This window comes from Geotrypetes seraphini, chromosome 2 (assembly GCF_902459505.1).
Source record: "Geotrypetes seraphini chromosome 2, aGeoSer1.1, whole genome shotgun sequence".
Classification (NCBI taxonomy): domain Eukaryota; kingdom Metazoa; phylum Chordata; class Amphibia; order Gymnophiona; family Dermophiidae; genus Geotrypetes; species Geotrypetes seraphini.
Genome location: NC_047085.1, coordinates 80109977 through 80136997, shown reverse-complemented (window position 1 = coordinate 80136997; position 27021 = coordinate 80109977). Strand labels below are relative to the sequence as shown.

Below are 27021 nucleotides of genomic sequence, written 5' to 3'. Positions count from 1 at the left end.
GGGGGGGGGGGGGATAGAGTAGTGCCACTGGTCTCGGGGGAGGGGGGGAATGAATCAAGCGAGTTTCCCTTACTTTCTATGGGGAAACTCGCTTTGATATATGAGTAATTTGCTTTACGAGCATGCTTCTGGAACGAATTATGCTTGTAAACCAAGGTATCACTGTACTTATTTTGTACCTGGGGCAATGGAGAGCTAAGGCTCCCTTTTGTCAAGTTGTGGTAGAGCATTTTAGTGCTGACCAGCAAGGTAAATGTTCTGACACTCAGGAATTGAATGAGCATCAAAGCATTTATTTGGCCAGCTAGCACTAAAATGCTCTACCAGGCTTAATAAAAGGAGGTCTAAGTGACTTACCCAGAGTCACAAGGAGCTGCAGTGGGAATCAAACCCAGTTTCCCAGGCCACTGCACTAACCATTAGGCTACTTCTCCACTCCAAAGTGGTATAACTTTGGTATAGGACAAAGATAGTGGGGGTGGAGCCGTACATATCAACCAAGGATAAATATAACTTTATATAAAGAAGTCTCTTTTAAAATATACAAGTCAGAGATTTCTTTAATTTTTTTAACTTTATATACAAATAATGATCAACCAAGCACTTATAATCAATCAGTATCTATACAAAAGATAAAAATTCCCTCCCCCATCCATCATTACCATCAGAAATAATACCAAAACAAAAGATATACCCCCCTCTCCCCCCCGGATGTGTGGATGAAAAACAACAGAAGATAAAGGACAACTATAGCAAATCTACAAAAGACGTCAATGGACCCCAAACTAATTTGAATATCTTATTATGCCCCAGCATGTCAGCATTCATTTTCTCATATTTATAAGTTAAACATAAGCTCGCCCACCAAAAAGGAAAACTAAGGTGATCCCAATTCTTCCAATTGCGAGTAATAATTTGCATCACTATCCCGGTCATAATAAGGAAAAGCCGGCATTTATAGCGGTCCTTGGGGGGCTTAATATGCAATAATGTTTCGCATATAACTACCTCATGCATCAATGGAATTGATACCTCCAGTATGGTATTAATCTGGCCCCATATTGACTTCCAAAAGTTAAGTATCAAAGGACAATAGAACAGCAGATGATCCAGTGTACCTATTTCAAGATGACAGAGCCAGTATCTATTAGATTTAGAACTATCTAATTTTTGTAAATGAGCAGGGTTCCAGAAACTTCTAGGTAACAAAAAAAACCATGTTTGTCTCATAGATCCTGATGCTGTACATCTCATCCGCCAAGTCCAAATTCGTGGCCATTGAGATGCAGAAATATGCTGCTTTATCTCAATGCTCCAAATGTCCCTAAGACTAGTTTTTGGCTTTTTATTCAGGAATTCAGATATTATTTTATACCAATGGGCGGCCTGATGTCCTATCAAATTTGTCTGGAAGCACAGGACCTGCATGCTATAATGATTTTTTTAATTTCGCAAGTCAGGGAATCCTTTCTGAATGGCTTGCTTCAATTGCAACCATTTATAAATTTGAGACTTTGAAATACCAAAAGATTGTTGCAGTCGTGAAAAATCAAGCATTTTCCCATTTGATATAACATCTTCTAGTGCAGTGTTCTTCAACCTTTTGACACCTATGGACCGGCGGAAATAAAATAATTATTTTGTGGACCGGCACCGGTCCATGGACCAGCAGTTGAAACACTGGGCTAAGTCGTGCCCATCTCCACCCAATATCCGCCCCAGACCCCGCCCCCATAATAGTACTAATTGTAACACCATTTTTTCCATTCATTTTTCATATATACACACAATATAATCATATTAACAACAGATAATGGTTAACCACAAAATTAAAATACACAAAGCACATGGTATGCTTTTCAACATTCATTCCTACTGGAAAACGGATAACCCCATGCAAATGCAGGACCAAAAACTAAAAGTACTAATATTTACAAACAAACCCTGAGATGCAAGACTCTGCAAGCAGTACAACCCCAGAGGAAAAGAAACAAATGCATTTCTTCCTGAACAGACAACAGATGTAAATCAATCACTAAATAAAAAAATGAAAGCATTCCCCCTACCGTTGTTGTCTCTCTCCCTCAATGCTGTGTCTTGCCTTCAGGCCTGCCCCCCCAGTGTTATCTTTGGGCCGGTCTACAGTGCGATCAACGCGGCGTCCCCAGGCCTACTCCCTGAGTATCATAGTATCATAGTACATGACGGCAGATAAAGACCTGAACAGACCATCCAGTCTACCCATTAGTTATATCCATTAAAAATGCATGATTAAATTAATTTGTCTCCTCTTTGATATTTCTGAGTCCACCTGGTATTGTCCTAGGTTCCAAATGCTGAAGTTGCCATCCAAGCTCACTACAGCCTATCCAACCATCCTGTTTGCAGGATATCTACCATAAAGTCTGTCCAGTAACATCCTCATGTTCCAAGTTAGTGGAGTTCCCCAATGATGCCCTCCCCAGCCCATCCTACACCAAATCACCACAAATGGGATACAGACCATGCAAGTCTGTCCAGTACAGTGCTGTGTGGTTAAGTGTCTACCCTGTGTAGCAAATGCTTGGCATGTCCCCTGCAAAACCTTATCACACTTTCATAAAAGAGCTCCTAGGTCTACACACCTCAGAGAAGGACACATGCATGAAATTATAATGCATATACATGACAGAACTGTCACGAAAGGTTTCATGTATTTGTAAACAGAAGACAGAACGTCAGGATACAATTTCGGTTAATCTTTGTTTTCATTAATATGATCTGCAGTAAGTTAATCAGGATAACAAGGAATTTATTCAGAGTAAGAATTTCATTTAAATAATAGATCAAACTCTACACATTGCTTCAAGTGGCCTCGTCAAGAGGTCTTCACCGCATCAAGAGATTCTAGTACAGAATGCGAACAGGAGAGCTCCAGAGACAATTATATTAACGAGGCGCTATTCAAAGGCATTTATGTGATGCATCAACTTGTTTTCTGAAAGCTGCTCTCTCTCGGTACAGCCAAATGTAGATATGTTGTCCCATAGCAGAGGTGTTTCCAAGAGTTTGTGTAGGTTCAGGAGGAAAACACCAGGTTTGGGTTGTATCTTCAACTCTACACGTGTTTATTTCCCATGAGGAAATGTTGTATACAAAGGAAGTGCAAACACCCACGTGCGCCTTCTATCCACAGCAAGAAGCATAAATTGTGAAAGCATAAATGTACCTTTGTTTTGAAAGCTGGTGCAAACTTCACAGGAATGCTGCAGTGCACAAAGCCGTGGGCAGCGGCTCCTTGCGCGCGTCCCGCACCTCATCCGGAAGCCTTCCCTCTGACGTTGCGACATCAGATAGAAGGCTTCCAATCCAGGCACAGGACTTGCACGGGAGCCTTTTCCCAAAGCCCCATGCACTGCAGCACTCAGGGAGCCGGCCTGAAGATGCTGCACCAACCGCACCGTGGACCGGCAGCTGCAGAACTGCGGACCGGCACCGGTCCACGGACTGGCGGTTGAAGAGCCCTGTTCTAGTGTACGTATGCCTGACTACATCCAGTGCTTCCAGGCGATCTTAGACTCGCCAATTTGAATCTTGGAGTTTAACCATAAGGATTGACACATGGATTTCTCTACTGGAATTTCTGTTAAACTGTTAATGAATGTCAAGGTTTTCCAAGTGTCAAATATAATACTATTGTCCTTAACATAACTAGGTAACTTGATACTCAACACATGGAAGCTGTAATGGGAATATAATTTGCCACTCTAAGTACAGCCAATCAGGAAGATGTTCCATGAGCTCAGGAAGGACCCAATACATACCCTGACGCAGTATATAGGCCTGATGATACCTATAAAAGTTTACCCTGCCCACTGTAATTGGTTTTTGTAAAGATACTAAAGCAATTCTAGCAGTTTTACAAATTTGGTAAGAATGCTATTCAACTTCTTGTAAAAGGACCCCTGAAAATAAACTGGTAACATACCCATTTGGTAACAAACCACAGGCAAAATCATCATCTTAATCGTTTGGACTCTCCCCCACCAAGACAGATGTAATGGGTTCCATTGCTCACACATTTCTGAGACCTTTAGTAATAAGGATTTGTCATTTACTTTCATCATCTCTTCCTACGTTTTTTGATTTCTTTAATTTTTACAATAAAAAATATCTAAATGAAAGTTATATTTTTCCTTGGTTGATCTTTATTCTAGATTGTCTCTCATGGGGTTTTGTTTCCTTGTTTGGGGGGGGGATTTGTTTGCTATAACTTTGGTATAACCATCTGGGAAGATATTACCAGCTTGCTGATCATTGTTGCTGGTGATGCATTACCCTTGTGTGTGCTTTACTATTCAGTTGAGTCTGTATGCCAAGAATATAGCAGATACTCCTCTAGTAGACTGTATATCGCTGGATAGCATTGGAATTGATCACACTGCTTGAATGTTCAGCAACAACCACAATCCAGAGAGCGGTTACAAATATCCCTGATAATTTTAAGCAGGGGTGCCCAACGCGTCGATCGCGATCGACAGGTCGTTCGTTCAGGCGACCCCAGTCGATCGCACAGCAGGTTCCCTTCTTCCCTTCTCTTTTTTTCCCCTCCTGACTGGCCCGCCTCTTAAAGAACGCTGGCCAATCAGAGTGCTGGAAGGGCGGGGTGAAGGTCGGTGGGGGACGTAGCTCAGCGCATCACAAGAAATAGAAGCGCCTGTAATGATTGAGGTAAGAGCGAGGCCTAATGCTGCCCGATATACAATTTTAAAACCCCCAAAATCGGCCTCCCAATCAGTGGCGTACCGAGGTGGGGCGGTCCGCCCCCGCCCCGGGTGCACGGCTTGGAGGGATGCACAGCCGTCCAGGTCCTCCTGCCCTTCCTTTCCACCGGTCTGTGCACGGGGCTCGCACCCGCCGCCCAAATGGTGCTGTTGGTTATTGCTAGACTCGCGGGAGTTGACGGCACCATTTGAGCGTCGGCGCGGGACCAGGCAGGCGCAAGCCCCGAGCGCGGACCGGGGGAAAAGAAAGGCAGGATGACCCGGACCTGGCCGGCTGTGCACCCCTCCAAGCCTTGCACCCGGGCGGATTGTCCCCCTTCTAAATCCATTGTACTTGTCTTTTATTCAGTTCCACTAATGAGCATTGTGACAGGCAGTTCTTATGGGGCAGTTCTTGGAAGTATTTCTTTGTTTTTCTGTGCCTAAGTATTCTATTAATTTAACTTCCTTATTCCTGTGGGGATCTCCAAAGGGGACGAATGGGAGACGGCTGGTGGCAGGTGGTACTTTAGCAATTCTTACAGGTTGCCATAGGCCTCAGGAGCTGTCTTCCCTCTGCCGTGGTCCTGCCCCTCCTCTAAGTCAGAGACAGGCTTGGGGCAGAGGGAAGACAGCTCCTGAAGCCTATGGCAACCTGCAAGGATCGCTAAAGTACCAGCGATCCTCTCTGCAGACTGCTCCCTGCTGGAATTAGGTAAATGGATGTGGGGAGGGTAGGCCTTCGGGGGGGGGGGGGGGGGGGAGAGTGCAGTCCTTCAAGGGGTAGTGCAGGCCTTCAGGGGGGGGAGTCAACCTTTGAGGGGGAATGTGCAGACCTTCAGGGGGGGTCAGGCCTTCGGGGGAGGGGGGCTGTATAATAAAAAAATATTTGAACATAAATACAAAGTACACTCGGTGTGTGTATATATATATATGTAATGTAATGTAATTTATTTCTTATATACCGCTACATCCGTTAGGTTCTATATATATATATATATATATATAAATAAATATATATATATATGTTTAGCATTTTTATTGTTGGTAGATCATTTTGACTTGGTCATTTTAAAAGTAGCTCGCAAGCCCAAAAAGTGTGGGCACCCCTGATTTTAAGCATCACAGCTAATCTTTAAATAAATAAAATGCCCATTGTGGTATTTGAATATCAAGGTGATACTCCTTTAGATGATCTATGTTAATTTAAAGTACAATCTGCTTACGTTTTTGGTCTTTAAGATGTTTTTTTGTTTGGGTTTTTTAATTTTGGGATTTTTAACATGTTTGTAATTTATTCTTCCTTTTTCTTTTTTTTTTTTTGCTTTCTTTAATAACAGGGATTTGATCCATTTTTCTTAATCTAATTATCCCCCTCTTTTACAAAGCTGCACTAGCGTTTTTAGTGCCGGCCACGGTGGTAACAGCTCGGACGCTCATAGGAATTCTATGAGTGTCGGAGCTGTTAACGCAGCGCCGGCGCTAAAAATGATAGTGTAGTTTTTAAAGGAGGGGGTGTATGAGGCACAATGTAAATAATTCTGTAGGTGCCAGTTATGGTACCTATTTTATAAAGAAAAGTAGGCACCTTTTTATTTATAAAATACTTGCACAAGTGGCAGAGAACATGTATACATCTAGGTGTGACTACTTACTCCAGCCCTATAGCTGGTATAAATGCCTGTGCCTAGATATTTACATGAATGCATGCAAATGATAGCATTCTATATTTACATATGTGTATGTGCAGTCTGCCCAAAATCTGACCATGCACACACTCATTGGCAAAGTTAACACCATAAAAGCATTGCATGTACTTTCCCACTAGTTTGTATTTTATGAAGTCATTTACACATGTATGCACCTGCTTCCATGTGTAAATTAAACTAGGCAGCCCTTATAGAATTACTTAAATGTCTCTTTCACCATCTACTGTATAAGGTACTTTCTGCTGTCTTAGGAAACTGTCAAGTCCAAACAGTTCTAACCATTTATATGAATTTTTATGTGTACACAGAGCAAAGACAATAAATTTGATCAATATGAAAGAAGAGAACTGCAAAATAATTGAGGATGTTCAGCATGTAAGATTCAATTTCCTATGTTATATTATCTATTAGTTAGTGGATTATTGCATTAAAAAATAGCTGATCGTGTTGTATATATGTGTTAGATGCTAAAGCTTGAGTAAGGTAATATTGCCATTTTCTTTTGCAAGAGAGATTAGAAAATGCATAGATGACATGAATTGCTACAAATAAAACATTATTAAAAATATGAAATACATTTATAGGGGAAGTTAAGACGTTATTTTACCTCTAACTCACGCTACTTTAACACAGGTCCCATTTTATGCAATGAGACCTAGTTACTAGTAACTGGGATTAACAGTATAATTAGCACATAACGATAGCCTATGTTGATAATTTTTCCCTCTTAGGAACACAAATCAGGTGTAACTTTATAAAGCATTTTCTGCATGGAAAGAGATTTAGTAAAATTGCAATAGGGATATAAATGCATACAATTAGGCACACAGAAACTAAGGGACCCTTTTACCAAAGTAAAAAAAGGGGCCTTGTTGCTATACTGTGCCCTTACATGAATCATTTTTGCATGCTAGGGCCATTTTTACTGCTGGGGTAAAATGGCCTATGTTCCTATTTTCCCATTAGCTTGTAGCCATTAGTGCATGAGTCCCTATCACCACTTATTTTATAGGAAATAAGGACTCATGTGCTAAATATGTGCTAATTGGCAATAACCGGTTAAGTGCCAGTGAATATTCCTGGATATCTTCAGGCAAGCCATTTAAACAGCCAGATGTTTCAATTGTGTGGAATATTGGGGCCCTATAAGAATGCCTGAAGCGGTTTGTAAAATTGACAAAATGTAACATACACTATCATTAGGGCTGGATTCTGTAACTGGCGCCGGTATCGGCTGGCACCTATCACGTATCAGTCATGTACCGGCATTAGTTGCAGAATTGTGGCAATATGTACAGTTGACGCCAGAAATGTAGGCCAGGATTTTACAGGCTCACATTTCCAGCGCCTACTTTACATGAGAATTATGTCCACAGGGGCTCCTACTGGTGCCTGCACTCGCTTCTGGCATAAGCTATGCCCACTTCGACCATAGGTGCTGGTAGGAGCATTGGTGGCCTGTTCTGCAAGCACCTACATTTTTTAAAAATTAGTTTTTAATTGGTTATAAATGACATGGTCAATTACCACATCGTTTATTGTCAATTAAACCAATTAAGTTAGGTAGTGGTATGACGCCTACTGCTACCTAACTTTCAGTGTCCCTACGAGAATCAAGTCCTAAGTAAACAATTAACACATGAAATTATAGTATAAAATTGGAGGGTAATTATATAACATGTCATCTAACTTTTGCGGCAGGTGTGTGCGTAAGTTACACCAATTTTCTAAAGGAAAGTATGAGCATGCTTTCCCTTTGAAAATGATCCCACATGTGATGCTCTGTTAGCAGCCTGCAGGTGGCTCAGCCCTGAGAGAGCTTTGCCTGGATGAACTTATGACCTCTTGCCAGAAGACTCCAGTAGGCTAGAAGGATCCAGTTTATACCTTCTACTTTCTTCTGGATAACATCTGTTGCTGTGGCATTTTTTAGTTAAACCTAGTTGTGTGTTTGGTTTCTTTGCCAGACACTTTCTTAGTATTGCCTAGTGCTTTGATTTCCTTGCTGCATTCCTAATTCTGATTCTTCATGGAGCCTCTTTGATCCAGTACCAGCCCCTTCTGGGTTCCAGCTTTGCTTTCATGTTGAGGCTTCTTGGTAAGTCCCTGTGTGCTTGTGTTCCTTGTCTTCTTGGATTTGGGGAGGATCTGGCTTCCCACACTGGGCTCTGGGTTTCAAGGAACAAAGTCCTGGTGGCCATCAACACCAGAAAAATAAACCCTGAAGGGAAGGTAGCTGCTACAGGCAGAAGACCTCCCTGATCTTCTCTGGGCCTAGGGAGCCCTGCTCTGTGAGATCTTACCAGCACTGTTTTTGGGTCCTCCTTATGGACAGGAACTGAATTGAATTCATTTTCATCTTTTGGCTATCTATGATTTGATCTTTATTCAGATGTTCCATTTGTGTCAGAGGTCTGTAGACCATACACATTCAGATTGTATGCACTTACTGTATGTTTACATAGCAGAGCTCTGCATTATGAATTGAAATTGAATGAATTTTTTCTGCATGATATAATTACACTATTTTCTTCTTGTGTTTGGAAGCAATTTCTGCACAGATTTGATTATTGAATACATGACTTGCTGGGGACCAAAGCATTTGAGGATTTTGTAGTTCTTTTGAACAGTTTTGAATTTTGTGAATTTGAACAGTCTAAGGGCCATTACCGCGCTGCAACCGCTAGTGCGGCTTTGTAAAACAGGCCCTAAGTGTGGTGCAAATATTTTAGGTGAAATTTTTTTATTTATATTCTGATAAAAAACAAAAGATGGGAGTTTTTTTCTCCACAGTATAAACTTTATTTATTTATTAGTAAATTTAAAAAAAAAATTCTGATTCTTTGATTTTCTACCTTTTTGAAGTAGATTATTTGTGTAATCCATTACTACTGACTGTTATACATGAGCAATAAAAGAGGTATGGGATTCTGACGTTCCGCTCTTAATTTGTTCTTTTTTTTTTTTTTTTAGCTGAAGTATACTTTTTGTTTTATGATAGATTCTGCTGTTCCCTAATTTGTGGATGAAAGTTAGGCGTATTCTAAGAAAGAGATTGTGGTAAGGGTTAAGGTAGCTCAGGTAGATTTAAATGAGGAACAGATATGAGTGTTTGCAAAATTAAAACATGACACTAACTAGCAAATTCTATATAGCCCCGCCTAAAGTTAGGCACATATATTGGAGTGTCTAGCAGATATAGGTGCCTAACTTGGTTAATAGGCTTAATCGGTGCTGATAATTGACACTTAATACCTTATATTTGCTGTTAATTGGACTTAATTGAAAGTTGGGCACCTTTATCGAAAAACATTACTCTATAAAATGTATGGCCTAGTCCAAAGCGCCTATCTAAAAGTGGGTGTGATTAGGAGCCGATCATGTATATGTTTTCAAGTTAGGCGCTTCTTTTTGGGAATTAGGTGCTTAACATAGGCGCAGGTATTTAGGCAAAGAAAACCCTGGCATAAACATGGTGTGCCTAAAGTTATGATGCCTGGTGACGTCTAACACCCAGGGAGTGTGTGGCGCAGTGGTTAAAGCTACAACCTCAGCACCCTGGGGTGGTGGGTTCAAACCCACGCTCCTCCTTGTGACCCTGGGCAAGTCACTTAATCCCCCCATTGCCCCAGGTATATTAGATAGATTGTGAGCCCGCCCGGACAGACAGGGAAAAATGCTTGAGTACCTGAATAAATTAATGTAAACCGTTCTGAGCTCCCTTGGGAGAATGGTATAGAAAATAAAAAAATAAACTTAGGTGGCACTAAGCTTGATTCTATACAGTGCATCTAACTTTTATTGAATCATGCCTAGCGCCACACTAGTTGACACCAATTTTTAGGTGACATATATAGTGGGCCTTCAATGAACATACAGATATAATATGCATCTCAGGGACTTCGTGGAAAGAGAAAATAAAAGGAATACTGATTCCAGGATACAAACTACATTGAAGGTACAAGACATATCAATCCAGAGGATAGATGTCACTATGAGGCAAATTCTACAAGATGCTGCCTAGTCATAGGCCAAAAGAAAGCATGTAAATGGCAGTATTCTAGTCATATACCCACATAAATGTATAACTGACCTCTTATAGAATATCAACCAGCAGAAAAGTACGTGCTATGATTTGATGACAGTATGTGCCAGTGGAAAAGACACACAATTGCATGGGCAAATTATAGAATTATATAAGTTACATGTGACCTGGCACACAATTAGGATGAGCATTTACACTTACTATAGAACTGGTACAGTTGCTCCCATCGTATATGAAAGCACAGTATTGGCTTCTTGTGCTATAGTATTCATAGTAACATAGTAAATTATGGCGGATAAAGACCCAAATGGTCCATCCAGTCTGCCCAACTGTACATGCTCTATAAATTAATAATTTAATTTTCTTAGTGTCAATAAAGAAAACTAGGCCCCCCATTCTTTTTTAGTGAATAGGCTTGAAATAGTTGGCACCTTTAGTAGGCACCAGTGGTGTGGACATAGAAGGGATTCAGTGCCTGATCCTCCTCACTTTCTGCTCAGGCCCCCTCTGCTTTAATGGCTGGTGGAAATGCCAAGCTCCACCAGCCAACAAGGTCTCCTGCATAAATCCCACTTGTGCTGTCTGAGCAGCATTTGCCAGCAGGCATGATTCAGCTGCCAATGCCAGCTGTCTTGTGCATGCTCAGCTCAGTGACTGAACAAAACATGCATGGGAATGCTGTCAGTGGTTGAAATGGCTGCTTTAGCACATGCCAAGATATAGCTGGCGGGCATGGCATCCCTACCTACAAAAGTATTCTTTAATGTGGCGATGGCAGGGTGGGGTATGATGGCCCTTTCAGTCCACTTTTAGACTCTCCCCACATGGAAGTTTGGACATGGCCCTGTCAAGGCACCTAGTTACAGAAGTACTCTCTATCTGTTAAGGATTGCACACATGAAAGCAGGATAGAGATTCTACAAGAACAACCTGCATTTAGGAAACTTTATTGATGGAAATTCTGCATGTGATGGGAAAAGAATACTACCATTCTCACGGCCACAATGAAGAATACAGTAAATGCTAGTCAAGTTAATAAAACTAGCAATGCAATAATAAAGGGAGATTTCAATTACCCTAGCACTTATTGGATAAAGGTTCATCAGAAAATGCAAGGGATTTAGTGTTTCTAGATACCATAAATAACTGCTTCATGGAGCAGCTGGTGTGGTAAGAGAGGAATTATTTGGATTCTAGTTCACAGTGGAATGCAGGACCTGTTCCAAAAGGTAATGGTGTTGGGGCTGCTTGGCAACAGTGAACATAAAGCAATCACATTTCACATTATCACTGGCGAAAAGGACATTAAGTAAAACAACTGCAGTAGTAGAGAACTCTAACATGGAACATCTGAAAACAACAGTTGAAAACTTTAAAAATACAGCATAAGAAGCCCAGTTAAAAGGTATTCCATTCATTAAAAAAAAGATCAATGGAAGACAAACTGATTCTCTGCACATCGAGTAGAGAGGTAAAAAAGGCAATTAAAGACTAAAGTTAGTTAGTTAGGTGCCACTGACTCATGCTCGAATCCTAGCGACTTGATGAATTACGGATCTAAAAAGAAATCAGTTTTGTGCTAGTCTGGTAAGGTCCTTTAGCATCATCCCCATGCTTGCAAGTCACATCTTAAAAAAAATAAAGGAAGCTCCAAATGAGAAGAGTAGGAAAGGACATAATCCTTATTAAATTAAATGTATAATTGTAGGTAGACCAAGAAAGAATTTGAGAAGAAACCTACATTAGGGGCAGAAACTAATGATAAAAATATGTTCAAGTATATCTAAAGCAAGACGTCCACAGGAGAGTTTGTAGGATCACTAGATGACCAGGGGGTAAAAGTGGTACTAGACGAGGAGAGGACATAGCCATAGAAGATAAACATTGGTTTGGTCTTTACTGAGGAGAATGTTGAGCTTTGACAATGATAATTTAGGGGAAATGAAGCAAATAAATGTGAAATTGAAAACTCTTTATCAGTCCAACATGAAGAACTAAAGATTAATGCAGTCATGAGGATAATATTAAAATCAGCAAAGCACAAACAACCCCTTCATCTGTTGGAAGAGCGGTTGTTTGTATTTTACTGATTTGATATGCCATCCCCTTGGTCCTTGGGTATTATGGATAATATTAAAATCCAATTTTACATTTTTGGTTTTTCATAAAAGTATAGAATTTTTTAAAAATTGCCAAGGATATATACATATAAACGTAAGTTCAAACGGTCTGAATGTGCATGGTCTATAGACCTCTGACAAACAGAAAATCTGGAGAAAGATCTAATTTTATATATCCAAACGCTATGGATAAAGGGGGAGAAGCTTTTGGTTCAATCTGCAGAATCAGAAAGAAGTACTGCATAGAGATAATGGATACCTTTCAGAGTGTTTTCCTCAGGCAAATGGTGTCAAAACCCACCAGAAAAGGGCAGTACTAGATCTTGTGCTCACAAATTGGGAAAATATGTCTAATATCTGGGTGAGTACCACCCCCTGGAAAGTAGTTATCACCCTGGAAAGTAGTTATCATTACACTGTATAGCTAAAGCAGAGTTTAGACAAAGTTCTGGATTTTAAACATACTGATGTTCGTAGAATAAAGGAGTGTCTGAAGAAAGAGCTAACACAATGGAGGAATATAGAAGTGGAAAATCCATTGTTCAAGCTAAAAGGAGCTATAAAAATGGCAATGGATCTTTATGTTTGAAAAGTAAACAAAATCAAGAGGGAAAGGAAACCCATATGGCTCACAAATAAATATCAGAAGGAATAAGGACACCGTAAAACTTGAAGAGAAAAATACAGCTGGTGAGGTGATGAGACTGATCAGTATGCAGGGTAGAAAGGAGTTTCAGGTTGTGCTGTAAGTAGTTTTCACCATGTATCCAATGTTTCATTCATATCTAAAGTGTTAGAGTGCTTAGGTAGTTTTTCTGCGGCTCACACAACATGTAAATTCATCTAATATACTGTACCTGTCACAATCAGGCTTTCGGAAATTTTGCTCAGCAGAAACAATATTGACTTCTCTTCTCAATGACTGTTATTCAGCATTCAACTGGGGCAATGCCATTCTTCTCATATCTTTGGATCTTTCTGCAGCTTTTGATCTGGTGGTGAGTCACTTTCTTCTAATGTCTGTCTTATATCACTAGGTATTTTTGGAAAGACAGATCCTTTGCTGTATCATTCTCCTCATCCACTTCATCCCTTTGTCAAACTTTCCTTTGGTGTCCCCCAAGGTTCTGCCCACTCCCATCTATGTATTTCTTAATGTTTCCATGAGATAAGAGATGAGTGCAGGCATCTCTGGTAAGGGAGGAGCAAAAAACTTGACATTGGAAATCATTATTTCACTGTTTAACTGTTAATGTCCTTCACAGTAGTCTCCCAGGTTGTCCACTGTCTGCTGCCATAGATGGGGAAGGTGGTGAATACCATCAGCTGTATTTGATTCATAAGAACATAAGAATAACCTTACTGGGTCAGACCAATGGTCCATCAGGCCCAGTAGCCCATTCTCACAGTGGCCAATCCAGGTCACTAGTACCTGGCCAAAACCCAAGGTGTAGCAATATTCCATGCTACCGATCCAGGGCAAGCAGTGGTTTCCCCCATGTCTTTCTCATTAACAGACTATGGACTTTTCCTCCAGGAACTTGTCCAAACCTTTCTTAAAACCAGCTACGCAATCTGCTCTTACCACATCCTCTGGCAATGCGTTTCAGAGCTTAACAATTCTCTGAGAGAAAAAAAATTTCCTCCTATTGTTTTTAAAAGTATTTCCATGTAATTTCATCGAGTGTCCCCCCTAGTCTTTGTAATTTTTGACGGAGCGAAAAATTGATCCACTTGTTCCCGTTCTGCTCCACTCAGGATTTTATAGACTTCAATCATATCTCCCCTCAGCTGTCTCTTTTCCAAGCTGAAGAGCCCTAACCATTTTAGTCTTTCCTCATACGAGAGGAGTTCCATCCCCTTTATCATCTTGGTCGCTCTTCTTTGAACCTTTTCTAGCACCACTATATCTTTCTTGAGATAAGGAGACCAGAATTGAACACAATACTCCAAATGAGATCACACCATGGAGCGATACAGGGGCATTATGACATTCTTAGTCTTGTTAACCATTCCTTTTTAAATAATTTCCAGCATTCTGTTTGCTTTTTTGGCCGCCGCTGCACATTGGGCGGAAGGTTTCATCGTATTGTCTACAATGATACCCAGATCCTTTTCTTGAGTGCTAATCCCCAAGGTGGACACTAGCATCTGGTAACTGTGATTCAGGTTATGCTTCCCAATGAGCATCACTTTGCATTTGTCCACATTAAATTTCATCTACCACTTGGAAGCCCAGTCTTCCAACTTCCTAAGGTTCACCTGCAATTTTTAACAGTCTGCATGCGCTTTAATAACTGAACAGTTTAGTGTCATCTGCAAATTTAATCACCTCACTTGTCGTTCCAATTTCCAGATCATTTATAAATAAGTTAAATAGCATCGGTTCCAGTATATACCCCCATGGCACTCCACTGTTTATTCTCTTCCATTGAGAAAAATAACCATTTAACCCTACCCTCTGTTTTCTATCCGATAACCAATTCCTTATCCACAACTGAACTTCGCCACCTATCCCATGACTCTTTCATTTTCTCAGGAGCCTTTATCAAAAGCTTTCTGAAAATCTAGATACACTATATCAACCGGCTAAGCCTTAATCCACTTGTTTATTCACACCTTCAAAGAAGTCAAGCAAATTTGTGAGGCAAGATCTCTCTCGGCTGAACCCATGCTGACTCTCTCTCATTAAATCAAGTTTGTCCACGTGTTCCACAATTTTATTTTTTATAATTGTTTCTACCATTTTGCCTGGCACCGAACTGAGGCTTACCGGTGTGTAATTTCCCGGATCTTCCCTGGAGCTCTTTTTAAAAATCGGCGTAACATTGGCCACACTCCAATCTTCAGGTACTACAGATGATTTTAGCAACAGGTTACAGATCACTAACAGCAGGTCAGCAATTTCATGTTTGAGTTCTTTTAGTACCCTGGGATGTATACCATCTGGTCCTGGTGATTCATCACCTTTTAACTTGTCGATTTGGCTCAGTACATCTTCCAGATTCACCGAGATTTCTTTCAGTTACTCCACAACCATTTCCGGTTCAGGTAGATCTCTTACATCTTCTTCCGTAAAGACCGAAGCAAAGAATTTATTCAGTCTTTCCACTATGGCCTTTCTCCTCCCTGAGCACCCCTTTTGCTCCTTGGTCATCCAATGGTCCCACAGATTCCCTCACAGGTTTTCTGCTTCTGATGTACTTAAAAAAATTGCTATGAGTTTTTGCTTCTTTTGCAAGTTTCTCTTCATATTCTTTTTTAGCTGTCTTTATCAATGCTTTGCATCTAACTTGCCAGTGCTTGTGTTTCTTCTTATTTTCTTCATCTGGATCCTTTTTCTATTCTTTAAAGGATGTTTTGTTGGCTCTAATATCCTCTTTCACTTTACCTTTTAACCACACCAGCTCTTGTTTCCTCTTCTTTCCACCTTTACTAATATGTGGAATACATCTGGTCTGGGCTTCCACGTCGGTATTTTTAAATAACATCCACGCCTCATTTACAGTCCTAACCTTTGCAACCAACCCTTATAGTTTCTTTTTAACCATTTACCTCATTTTATCATAGACGCCCTTTCGAAAATTAAATGCCCCTACAGTAGATTCACTAATTTGCTAAACAGTTTGTACTTGTATGTAGTCGTTCATGTTGTACATTATTTGTCATAATAAAATGATGATTTCAAATGTCTTGTTTTTTGCTTCTGTCCTACCAGAGATGCCTGCCCTTATTTCTCATCTGATCGCAGCATTAAGAAACACATGTCACACTTTCAAACGTTTATATTAGATTTCCAGTGTTGGCATATTTTTGAGAGAAAAAAACAGTTGTCATGACTTATGAATCAACCCTCGTATATTAGGACCTAGGATTAGCAACGTAGCGTCAATCAGAATTGCACCTTCTGACACAATACCTTCGAGAGAAAGGCATAAAATATGGCTAAAGATATTCATCTGCATTGCTTTTCTACAAAGAGGGCAAACTACACACCATCAAGTCAATTTCAGAAGCCCAAAGCATTTATCCAGATGTCACAGCATCATCTCCAACTGGATCTCTGAGTAAAGTAGGCCCCTCTAGAGGCATGAGACCTAAATGGCAATGAGTTACTGGGAACAAGTGCTTAAAATATCAGCAATCTGACTCGATATTACCATCAAAAGGCTGACCCTGACTAGAAGGAGTAAGCTGATGCTTGTGCTAAACTATATTGCTCTACATTTGGGAATTCTTAGAGATGAGATGCTTATTCCTTTCTATCTTCTTGGATTTGATGGTCGTTAGGATGCCTGGTAATATATTTCTTATAAGTTCTAGCAATTGCTTGCATTGTTTATAATATAATTAGCAAAGATGAACATGTGAATAGCCCATTTGTTCTCGTATTATCCAGTGATATCTCAGATTGTGAATTAGGATGTTGAGGTTGAGAAGGGGAAAGCAGGAGGGTTGAGAAACAGGGTTTATTATTTTTCTATGGGATTCATACATAAGAACATAAGAATAGCCTTAATAGCCTTACTGGGTCAGACCAATGGTCCATCAAGCCCAGTAATCCGTTCTCTTGGTGGCCAATCCTGGCCTAAACCCAAGGAGTAGTAATATTCCATGCTACTAATACAGGGCAAGTAGTGGTTTCCCCCATGTCTTTCTCAATAAGACTATGGATTTTTCCTCCAGGAAATTGTGCAAACCTTTTTTAAAACCAGCTATGCAAGAGAGAGAGAGGGAGGGGGGGAGGGCTTTTTTTTTTCTCTCTTTTCTTCTTCAGCTTTGGTCTGATACTAGAATGATAGCTTGGGATGACCTTCAAGAAGAATATGGATTTCAAGTACAGGATTCCTTCTATCATATTCAGCTGAGAGACTTACTTTATAAAGAAGCTAAAGATGAAAGCTCTCTACCAGATAATTATCTTAAGAAAGCAATGAAGGGTGACCGATCTAGGCGAGTAATTACACGCTTATATAGAGTCTTCCTTCTGTAGACTAACCTAATTGAACATTATACAGCCTGATGGAATATAGAGGTAGGCCATGATCTAGATTCAATAACATGGAAATAAATTTTTAAGCATTTGTTAAGGGTGTCAATTTTGAGCAGCATGAATGAGAATGGGTACAAAATTCTGTACAGATGTTACCACACTGCAGCCCGTCTTTACCACATATATAAAACTGGTTCCTTGGATTACTGGCAAGGATGTGCAACTATGGATGATTTTCGCTCAGTAGTAAAGACTTTTTGGACAACGGGGCTTAAGCTATATTTAGACATAGCAGGGCTTATTTATCCTCAGGATATTTAATATAAGGCCTCGGTATATACCTGTACCTCAGCATAAGCTGGCATGCTACTTTTATTACTGCTGGAAAATTGCTAATCGCAGCACATTGGAAACAAAAAATTATTCTGACACAAGTTTTCTTCTTTAAAAAATTGGATTTTATTAGACTAATAATGCATTTAATACATTATACAATAAGATATGGGATATTTATACAAATTGGAGACAAATCTCACAGGAAACAATACTGATACCTTTTGCTTCCCTGTGCCCCATCTTTCAGACTGTTATTATTGTGACAAATAGGCCAATGGTTGCTGCAGTTTGTCTTTTCTGTAAATTCTGTTCATAAATAAATTTTGGTGAAAAAATTAGCAGTGAAATTAACAAACATCACTGTTCATCTGTTCAATCAAAACATTGTCATTAATGGAGGATTTCAGCAAAGGGTGCTAAGGTGGGAATTAATCAATGTATGTTACTGTTAAGAGGGATTATTATACCACAAATTGTGCTATTTTAGCACAAGATCTCTTTGGGTAAAAGGGGACCCTGTTCTAAAATAGCATGACTTGTGGTAAAATAACCTGTCTTTAATAGTAGCACACATTGATGAATTCCCTCCTAAGTGCATTAGTGCATGCTAACACGATTGCATGCACCATTTGTTGAATCCTCTTAAATTCAGTGTTGCAAAATTTTGCCTTATGCACCTTTATAGAACATCTCTCAGAAAAAACAACAATTGTAGACAAATTTACATTTGTTCTGAAAAAGCTATAAACGTGTGTGTGTAATTTGTACACAGACGTATTTTATAAAATATGGGCATACATTGAAATCTTGACCCATCTACGCCAAAGCCATATCCTTTGCATAAAAGCACATGTGAATTTATCAGCACGTGTATATATTTGGCTCTAAAGGTTGAAGCCACCATTTTTCTGCCAAAGTAGTAGAGCACAAGTAAGTGAGGTTCACCCTGCTCATCTTACCCACTGAACCACCACTGTATAGTAGGCCTAAGAGCTCTAATAGGACTTGGGGGTGAGCATCTGTGGCTGGGGGAGGTCTGGAAATGGCTGGGATCATTTGGTGGGGTGGGGGGGTTCTTCTCTGGTTAAATGCTTAAACCTGAAATAACCCCCACCCCTAAAATTCTGAGCGAGGATAATATTAAAAGGTAATATTCTCTTTCCTATGAGGCATTATTGACTCATTAAATTTTAAGCCATCTTTTCCCATATCATGGTAGTAAAATCTCCTTTCCTCCCCTTTTACAAAACCGTAGTGTGATTTGTAGTGCTGGCCATGACAATAACAGTTCCGAAGCTCATAGGAATTCTATGAGCCTCGGAGCTTTTACTGCCACAGCCAGCGCTAAAAACTGTGCTACAAAAAAGTGGTTATGTGATAAACTGAAAAAAGTTAATACTTTGGTTATAATGAATAATACTGGTATTGAGTGCTTATTTGGGCCTTTGGCAAAAAATACATTTTGAATATCTATTATTTAGAAAAAGATAAACTTTTTTGCTCATGTCTTTTTTAATATTGTTTTTTTTTTTTCTGGGAGCAATTATTTTTGTGTTTTTGAAAGAAACTGTTATAACAGCTATTTCAGATGCACGGGTCATTATTTAATGTGATTTAACTGGCCAGAAATTGCTCCTGGCAGGTTAAATTGCTGATTGGAGCTAATCACTAATTTTCAGTGGCATTTAATTGTTTAGGATGACTGAAAATAACTGAACTAAAAACTAACTATTTTGGGGGTGTTCCAGGGGCAGAGTTGGCACTTGGCTAGTTAAGTGCCAGTATTCAGCATTTAATTGACCAGGTTAACCTCATAGACAGGACCGCATAAAAGTCAGTCCTATCTTTCAGCCTCTTTTACAAAGCCACGGTCGTGATTTCCATAAGGAAAATGCAGCAAAGCCCATTCAGTTTTTATTGTTTTCATTGCATTTGCTGTGCCTGGAGTTGCTATTGCGGCTTTGTAGGAGGGGCCCTTTATGTGGTAACCCTTTATGTGCTGAACATTGCGTTTAACTGGCTATGCTTTAGTTGGCTCAAGAAAACCGGAAATTCAATGTTGGTGCCAGGATGTGGCCTGGCACTGAATTTATGGGTTTAATGCCAACAGCAGTCAGCAAAATGCTGATCGCTACTGGCTGAATATGGGGCTTGTAATTTATAGTATATATTACTGTTCCCTCTGAGCTGAACAGGAGTCCTCCAACTGCATTGCAACTGCATTGCTACCAGTAGGGGGTGGAGTGTTTTCAGTTGCTGTGAACAGGCAGGTTCCCTGGAGTCCTGCAGAACTTATCTGTCCCTCACTATTGAAAATGTGATAGTAAAACAACCTCCCCCCCAATTATGATATATATATATATTATTCAGAAAGTTATAATGGCCTCATCAATGTTTTTTTTTTTTTTGGGGGGGGGTTTGCCTTGAAAGGATTCTTTTCAGCAGGTGAAAATTGTCTCGGTTACCACACCTCTATTTTTTATGAATGCCAAGAAGTTTAAGGCTGATTTAAAGAAGATGAACACAAAGAATTCTGCAATCATTAAGCTGTCTGACGATACTAACAAGGTGGGTCACACACCTATTCAATAACAAGAAAAGTGAAATTAACTTGTAGTGTTAGTGAGGAAGAAATCCACAGAATACCAAATTAAAGCCAGAATTCATATATGTATTATTCATTTTAGATGTTTTTGCATTTAAACAATGCCATCTATTATCAAGGGTCAGTCTGTCTGTCCATCTGTACACATTTGTAGAGAGTGGGTGTTCCTGTGTTATTCAGCTAGTGCACTAATTTGATAATGCAGAGTTAAAACAGGAGCACCTAGTACCTCTTAAAATTTAGTTCTGCATGATCTGTATTAAAAAATATTTTTAAAAATTCCAGCATGAGCGCTGTGTTAAATCTGGACAGAAAGTCCCATCATTCAAAAATCTCTCTGGGGGTTTTCATAAGCCTTCCAGAGATAGGGAAATACCTAGTGAACCTGAAGGTAACTCATATTGAGCTACTTCTGAGAAAGATGTGAACTAAATCCAAATAAACAAAAGAGTATGAAGATAGATAAAAACCATATGGCCTATCCAGTCTGCCCATGCATGTCAACTACTATCTCTTCCTCTCCCTTAGAGATTCTATGTACTTGAGCCAAGTTTTCTTGAACTCAGAAACAGTTGCTATCTCCACTACATCCACCAGCTCCACTGGGAGGCTGTTCCATTAATTTACTCTAGTATTTCCTTGAGTTACTTCTGAGTCTGTCCCCTTTCACCTTCATCCTATGCTGGTTCATTCCAGAGCTTCCTTTCAATTAAAAGAGACTCTCTTCCTGTGCCATAGAGGTATTTAAATATCTCTTTCCTCTCCTACCTTTCTTCCAGTGTATATGTGTTGAGATCTTTAAGTCTTTCTCCGTATGCTTTATGACAAAGACCACTGATCATTTTAGTAGCCATCCTCTTGACTAATTCCATCCTGTTTATATCTTTTTGAAGGTGCAGTCTCCATAATTATACACAATGTTCTAAATGATGTCTCACCAGAGTCTATATAGGGGCATCATTACCTCCTTTTTCCTGTTGGCCATTCCTCTCCTTATACACCAAAACATCCTTCTAGCTTTCACCATCACCTTTTCTTTCTGATCACACCCAATCCTGCTCCTCTTTCATGCCTGAAAGTTCATCACCCTCTGACCTTTACTTTGCCCTCGGGTTTATGCAGCCCAAATATGTGGACCCTATATTTTTTAGAATGAAATTTTAGCTACCAAGTTATGGGGGTCTCTATCGCCCAGCTACTACTTATCATTTCTATAGTGCTGAAAGTATGCAGTGCTGTACATTTATATTCAATAGATGGACTTTGCTCAGAAGAGCTTACAATCTAATATGGATAGACAGACAGGACATCTCAGGGTTGGGGCATTTCTGGTAGAAGGAATGATAACAATATGTATAGGTATCTAACAGTGAGTGGGAGTTAAGAGTTGAAAACAGCTTCAAAGAAGTGGGCTTTTAGCTTGGATTTGAATACTGCTAGAGATGGAGCATGACGAATTGACTCTGGCAGCCTGTTTCAGGCCTTCTTCAGTATGTTAACCAGTTTGCTTTAGAAAGCAATTCTTCCCTTCTTTGATAGATGAACACTATCTCTGCTCAGCAGCCATAAGTAAAAAGCATCCCATAGTCCAGGAAGCCAAAACGCTCTCAATGACACCATCCATACAGCCATGTATTCATCTCCAGGATGTAAGCTTAAGCCATAAAGCCACTTTTGATATGTTTGGAGCTATACCTAGCAATATAATTTATTTTAACATGGATGAGCAACATTGGATAATAATCATTAGTCTTTTTTTAAATTTTTTTTTATTATTTTCCAATATGAACAGTGCAATAAAAATGTATACATTTGAAAGATATCAACCATAAAAACACATCTTTGAACAACAAATTTTAAAAGATCATCATTATACCCCCCAACCCTTTACAGACCTTAAATATAGACATAATCCAATACATTTCTATGAAATACCCCCTCCCTCCCCGGATGTGTATGGAACCAAACTTAACTTAACTTGAAAAGAGATATAACTTAAATATATGCAACAAAAGCTGGTAACGGGCCCCACAATAATTTAAATACCTTATTCTTCTCTAATAATTCTACATTCATCTTTTCACATTTATACATAGAGCATAAACTTGCCCACCAGTAAGGGAAGTTGAGACTGTCAGAACTCTTCCAATTTCTCGTTATCATTTGGATGGCTATCCCTGTCATTATCAATAAAAGCCGACTTTTATAACGATCTAATGGGGGCTTAACATGCAATAAGGTACCGCATATGATCATCTCATAGGTCAGCGGAAATATTGAATCAAGAATTTCATTGATCTGTCCCCATATCGATTTCCAGAATCTGAGTATCAGAGGACAAAAAAACAGCAGATGATCCAATGTCCCAATGTCTGTATGACAATGCCAGCATCTATTAGAACTAGAACTATTTTTTGTAAACGTACAGGGGTCCAAAAGCTTCTATGTAACAGAAAAAACCAAGTTTGTCTCATAGATGCAGAAATTGTACATTTCATCCTCCAAGTCCAAATTTGTGGCCATTGAGCTACAGAAATATGCTGTTTAATCTCAATGCTCCAAATAATCATTACTCTTGATAAAACTTGACAAGCTCTCATTTACATTAAGATTAGCGAGTGGCTATTTCCAAAAAATATGCAATACAGTAAGGGAAAATAATTTGCAGGATTTTATGACGCAGGACCTGCTTACGTTGGAGAGCTGGTCCTCAACATGGCAGCTGGGCTTCAATGCTAAGAAATGTAAGGTCATGCACCTCGGTAGCAGGAATCTGTGCAAAACTTACACCTTAAATGGAGAAACGTTGGCTAGGACGACAGTAGAACGAGACTTGGGAGTGATCATCAGTGCAGACATGAAGGTTGCAAAACAGGTGGAGAAAGCATCATCCAAGGCAAGACAAATGACGGGATGTATCAATAGAAGTTTCGTAAGCAGGAAACCTGAGGTCATAATGCAGAACCATGGTGAGACCTCATCTGGAGTACTGTGTGCAGTTCTGGAGGCCACATTACCGCAAAGATGTGCTTAGAGTCGAGTCGGTTCAGCGGATGGCCACTAGGAATATCTCGGGGCTCAAGGGTCTCTCGTACGAAGAGAGACTGAACAAATTGCAACTCTACACTTGGAGGAACGCAGGGAGAGGGGAGACATGATTGAGAAGTTTAAATACATCACGGGTCGTGTCGAGGTGGAAGATGACATCTTCCTACTCAGGGGACCCTCGGCCACAAGAGGGCATTCGCTCAAACTCAGAGGAGAGAAATTTAGGGGTGACACCAGGAAGTATTTCTTCACGGAAAGAGTGGTGGGGTACTGGAATAAGCTTCCGGAGCAGGTGGCCAAGGCCAACAGCATGCTTGACTTTAAGAATACATGGGATCCCTACAGAGGCCTAGTAAGGCACTCAGACTTGATGGGATGGGTCAGTAGAATGGGCAGACTTGGTGGGCTATAGCCCTTTTCTGCCGTCATCTTTCTATGTTTCTATGTTAGGGCTGGATTCTATAAGCAGCGCCACTTGGTGTGGTTGTCAATTAACTGCTAGGGTCCTTTAGGATCCCACCTAGTGGCTCCTAGGCATACTTAGGTGTCACTAGGCACCAATATATTTACTGGTGCCTGTCTAGAATGCCTAGCGATGCCTAAGTCAACCACACCTATTTTCCACCCCTTGACTAAGGGCTAGATTCACTAAGCAAACTAATCGTGTACCAATCGGTTTGTGAGCCCTTTGCGACCCGATTTCCCTCCAATCCGATTCACTAACCTGTGTCCCGATCATCCTCCGATCTGTGCATGCAAATGAGGGGGAACGGCATTCAAATGATGGCAGGCAGGATTCACAAACCAAAACCCTGCAACACCGACTGGGCTGGCCAATCACAAACAAGCGACTGCTGAGGACCAGTCGCTTAGGTCCTTTCTGACTGCCCTGCTCTCTGCCCCAAACTCCTGCTTTCAGTCCTGATCTCCTGCCTACCCCGAACTCCTGCATCCCTGACTATCCCGCCTGCCCCAATCTCCTGCTGCTTTGAACTCCTGCAGCCCTGACTCTCCCGCCTGCTCCGAACTCCTGCTGCCCTGAATTCCTGCAGCCCCGACTGTACCACCCTTCCCCGCAGTGTAAGACCATAGTTTAACTCACGGGCTTAAAGCGGGTTAAAACCACGGGCTTGCCAAAACCCCCCTCCAAAACAAAATTCCTACAGGCAAGGAAGATGGTCTGCGCATGCTCAAGGATCGCTCTCTAGCGGTGTGGTGGTGGTGGTGGGGGGGGGGGGGGCGTGTCAACGATCGTCCCCCATTTGCATGCAGACCTTTACTGAATTTGTCAGCCTGCATGCAATTGGGCATGGATCGGACACGGAATCGGGGGTTAGTGAATCTAGCCCTAAGACATCCCTAGGCATCCTAAGAGTTTGGTGCCAAACTCTTAAATGTTAATTACAAAAACATTTTTTGATTGGCTGAAAACTGGTGTGGTCAATTACCACGCCAATTAAGCCAATTTAAGAAAAGCTGTATGTGGATTCCAAAGTTAGGTGTTGCTAGGCATCCTTGATTAGGGAGCCTAGCAGTGCCTAATGTAGGCATCTTATACTATTTAGCATGCATTAAGGGCATCCAGTTAGTGTAGCAGTAATGTCAGTGCACTAGCTGTTTAGCACATTCATGCCCATTCCCTCCCCTGACATGCCTCCTCCCTTCAAAATACAAAATATACAGTGATACCTTGGAATCTGAACTTAATCCGTTCCAGAACCCCGTTCGAGTTCCAAAGCGTTTGAGTTCCAAGACAATTTTTCCCATTGAAAATAATAGAAGCTGGATTAATCCGTTCCTGGGTCCCACAAACTCAAATTTTAACAAGAAATACACTGGATTTTAAGGTAAAATATTAACAAATATTCCAAAGCAGCATTCAGATTCTGGGGCACAAACACACACATACAATGTGCAGGGTGTTCGGATTCCAAAGCAGAGTTTGGATTCCAAGACAAAATTTACTACAAAAAAAAGTTTGGATTCCAAGTCGTTCGAGTTTTGGGGCGTTTGGATTCCTAGGTACCACTGTAAATACTTTGTGCTTAGCACATGCAGATGGAAAAACTAATGCAAAATACTGTAGCACATCCTATAGCTTAATAAAAGGGCCCTGAAGTTTTAATACTACATACATAATAAATTAAATTTCAAATCTAAACTACGTTTATAGAGGTGCACTATTTATTGCAGGTTGCATTTTATACATTGGGATCTATTTACTAATAATACCTGTGAATGGAACAGTGATGCACTTTACTAAATCTAGCCCATAGTCTATGGTTTCATCAGCAAATTCAATAGTTGCAGGGGTCATGGGTACCTTTATTCCTTCTTAATTTTCAGCAAATATCAAAAGAAACTTCCTGGGGAGTTTGCCTCTGAAAGAAAGCTACAAGTTATCCTGAAGAAAGTTCCTGCATACCTTGCCAATTAGGGCCATTTCCATAGTTAGAGCAGTGCTTTGCTCATGGAAAAGGGGTTATGTAAATGTGTATATGTTGAATGGGGTAAAAAGCATGCAGCATGCTATTTCATGATTTTTTTACCCACTGTAAATGGAGGCATTCCTGGAGACAGGGCTGGGGTGGGATCTTAACTAGGCACATACTTTTGAATTTTCAAAATATTTTTATTCCCAAAAAGCATCTTCACAAATTAGCCATATAAATGTATGTGGGATTATTATTGGGGAGGGGGGGGGGAATTTTTCCAGGCAGAGTACGGTACAAGGATTCAAACAGAGACTGGACGGATTCCTGAGGGATAAAGGGATCGTGGGATACTGAGAAAGCTAACCAGGTAATAAGTATAGAAACCCAACCAGGTCGTGCATGTGCAAGACCGGAGGGTTAGGACTTCGATGGGAAGATAGGACTCAATAGGAAACCAAGGTGGCAAGGGGGCCCCTTCTGGTGATTCAGACAGGTCGTGACCTGTTTGGGCCGCCGCGGGAGCGGACTGCTGGGCAGGATGGACCTATGGTCTGACCCGGCGGAGGCACTGCTTATGTTCTTATGTTCTTATGAAAGTGCATATGAGGGGGTGCTGAAAATTTCTCAGCCCCCAACCAACTTCCTATATTTTGAGTATTAATTTACCACTGTAGCTGAAAAGATTGTTATTTTATTTTGCAAAGTGCTAATTTGCAGAATCATAATGCTATGTTTTTACATTATTTTAGATCATTGATTGAATCATGTCAACAAAAAGTGTGGAATTTTCAAGTGTGGAACTCTGAGCCATCATGAAGTTTCTATCACTGCAGAAGAAAACTCTAAAGGAAATCCACGAATGCATGATGCAAACATTGAGTGACAAGAACCTACCATACTCCACAGCAGGCCTGCACAACAACGGTCCTTGAGGGCTGAATCCAGTCGGGTTTTCGGGATTTCCCCAGTGAATTTGCATGAGATCTAT

The 27021-nt window shown here is 40.4% G+C and overlaps 1 protein-coding gene across 1 annotated transcript in view; it reads left to right on the top strand.

The window, feature by feature from the left end:
• Positions 1 to 27021, top strand: part of SLC26A7 (solute carrier family 26 member 7) — a 178562-nt gene that overhangs the window by 123706 nt on the left and 27835 nt on the right. The window contains exons 12-13 of the mRNA XM_033933334.1: positions 6760 to 6826; positions 20376 to 20513. Coding sequence (XP_033789225.1) covers positions 6760 to 6826; positions 20376 to 20513 — 205 coding nt within the window. The remainder of the gene's footprint in view (positions 1 to 6759; positions 6827 to 20375; positions 20514 to 27021) is intronic.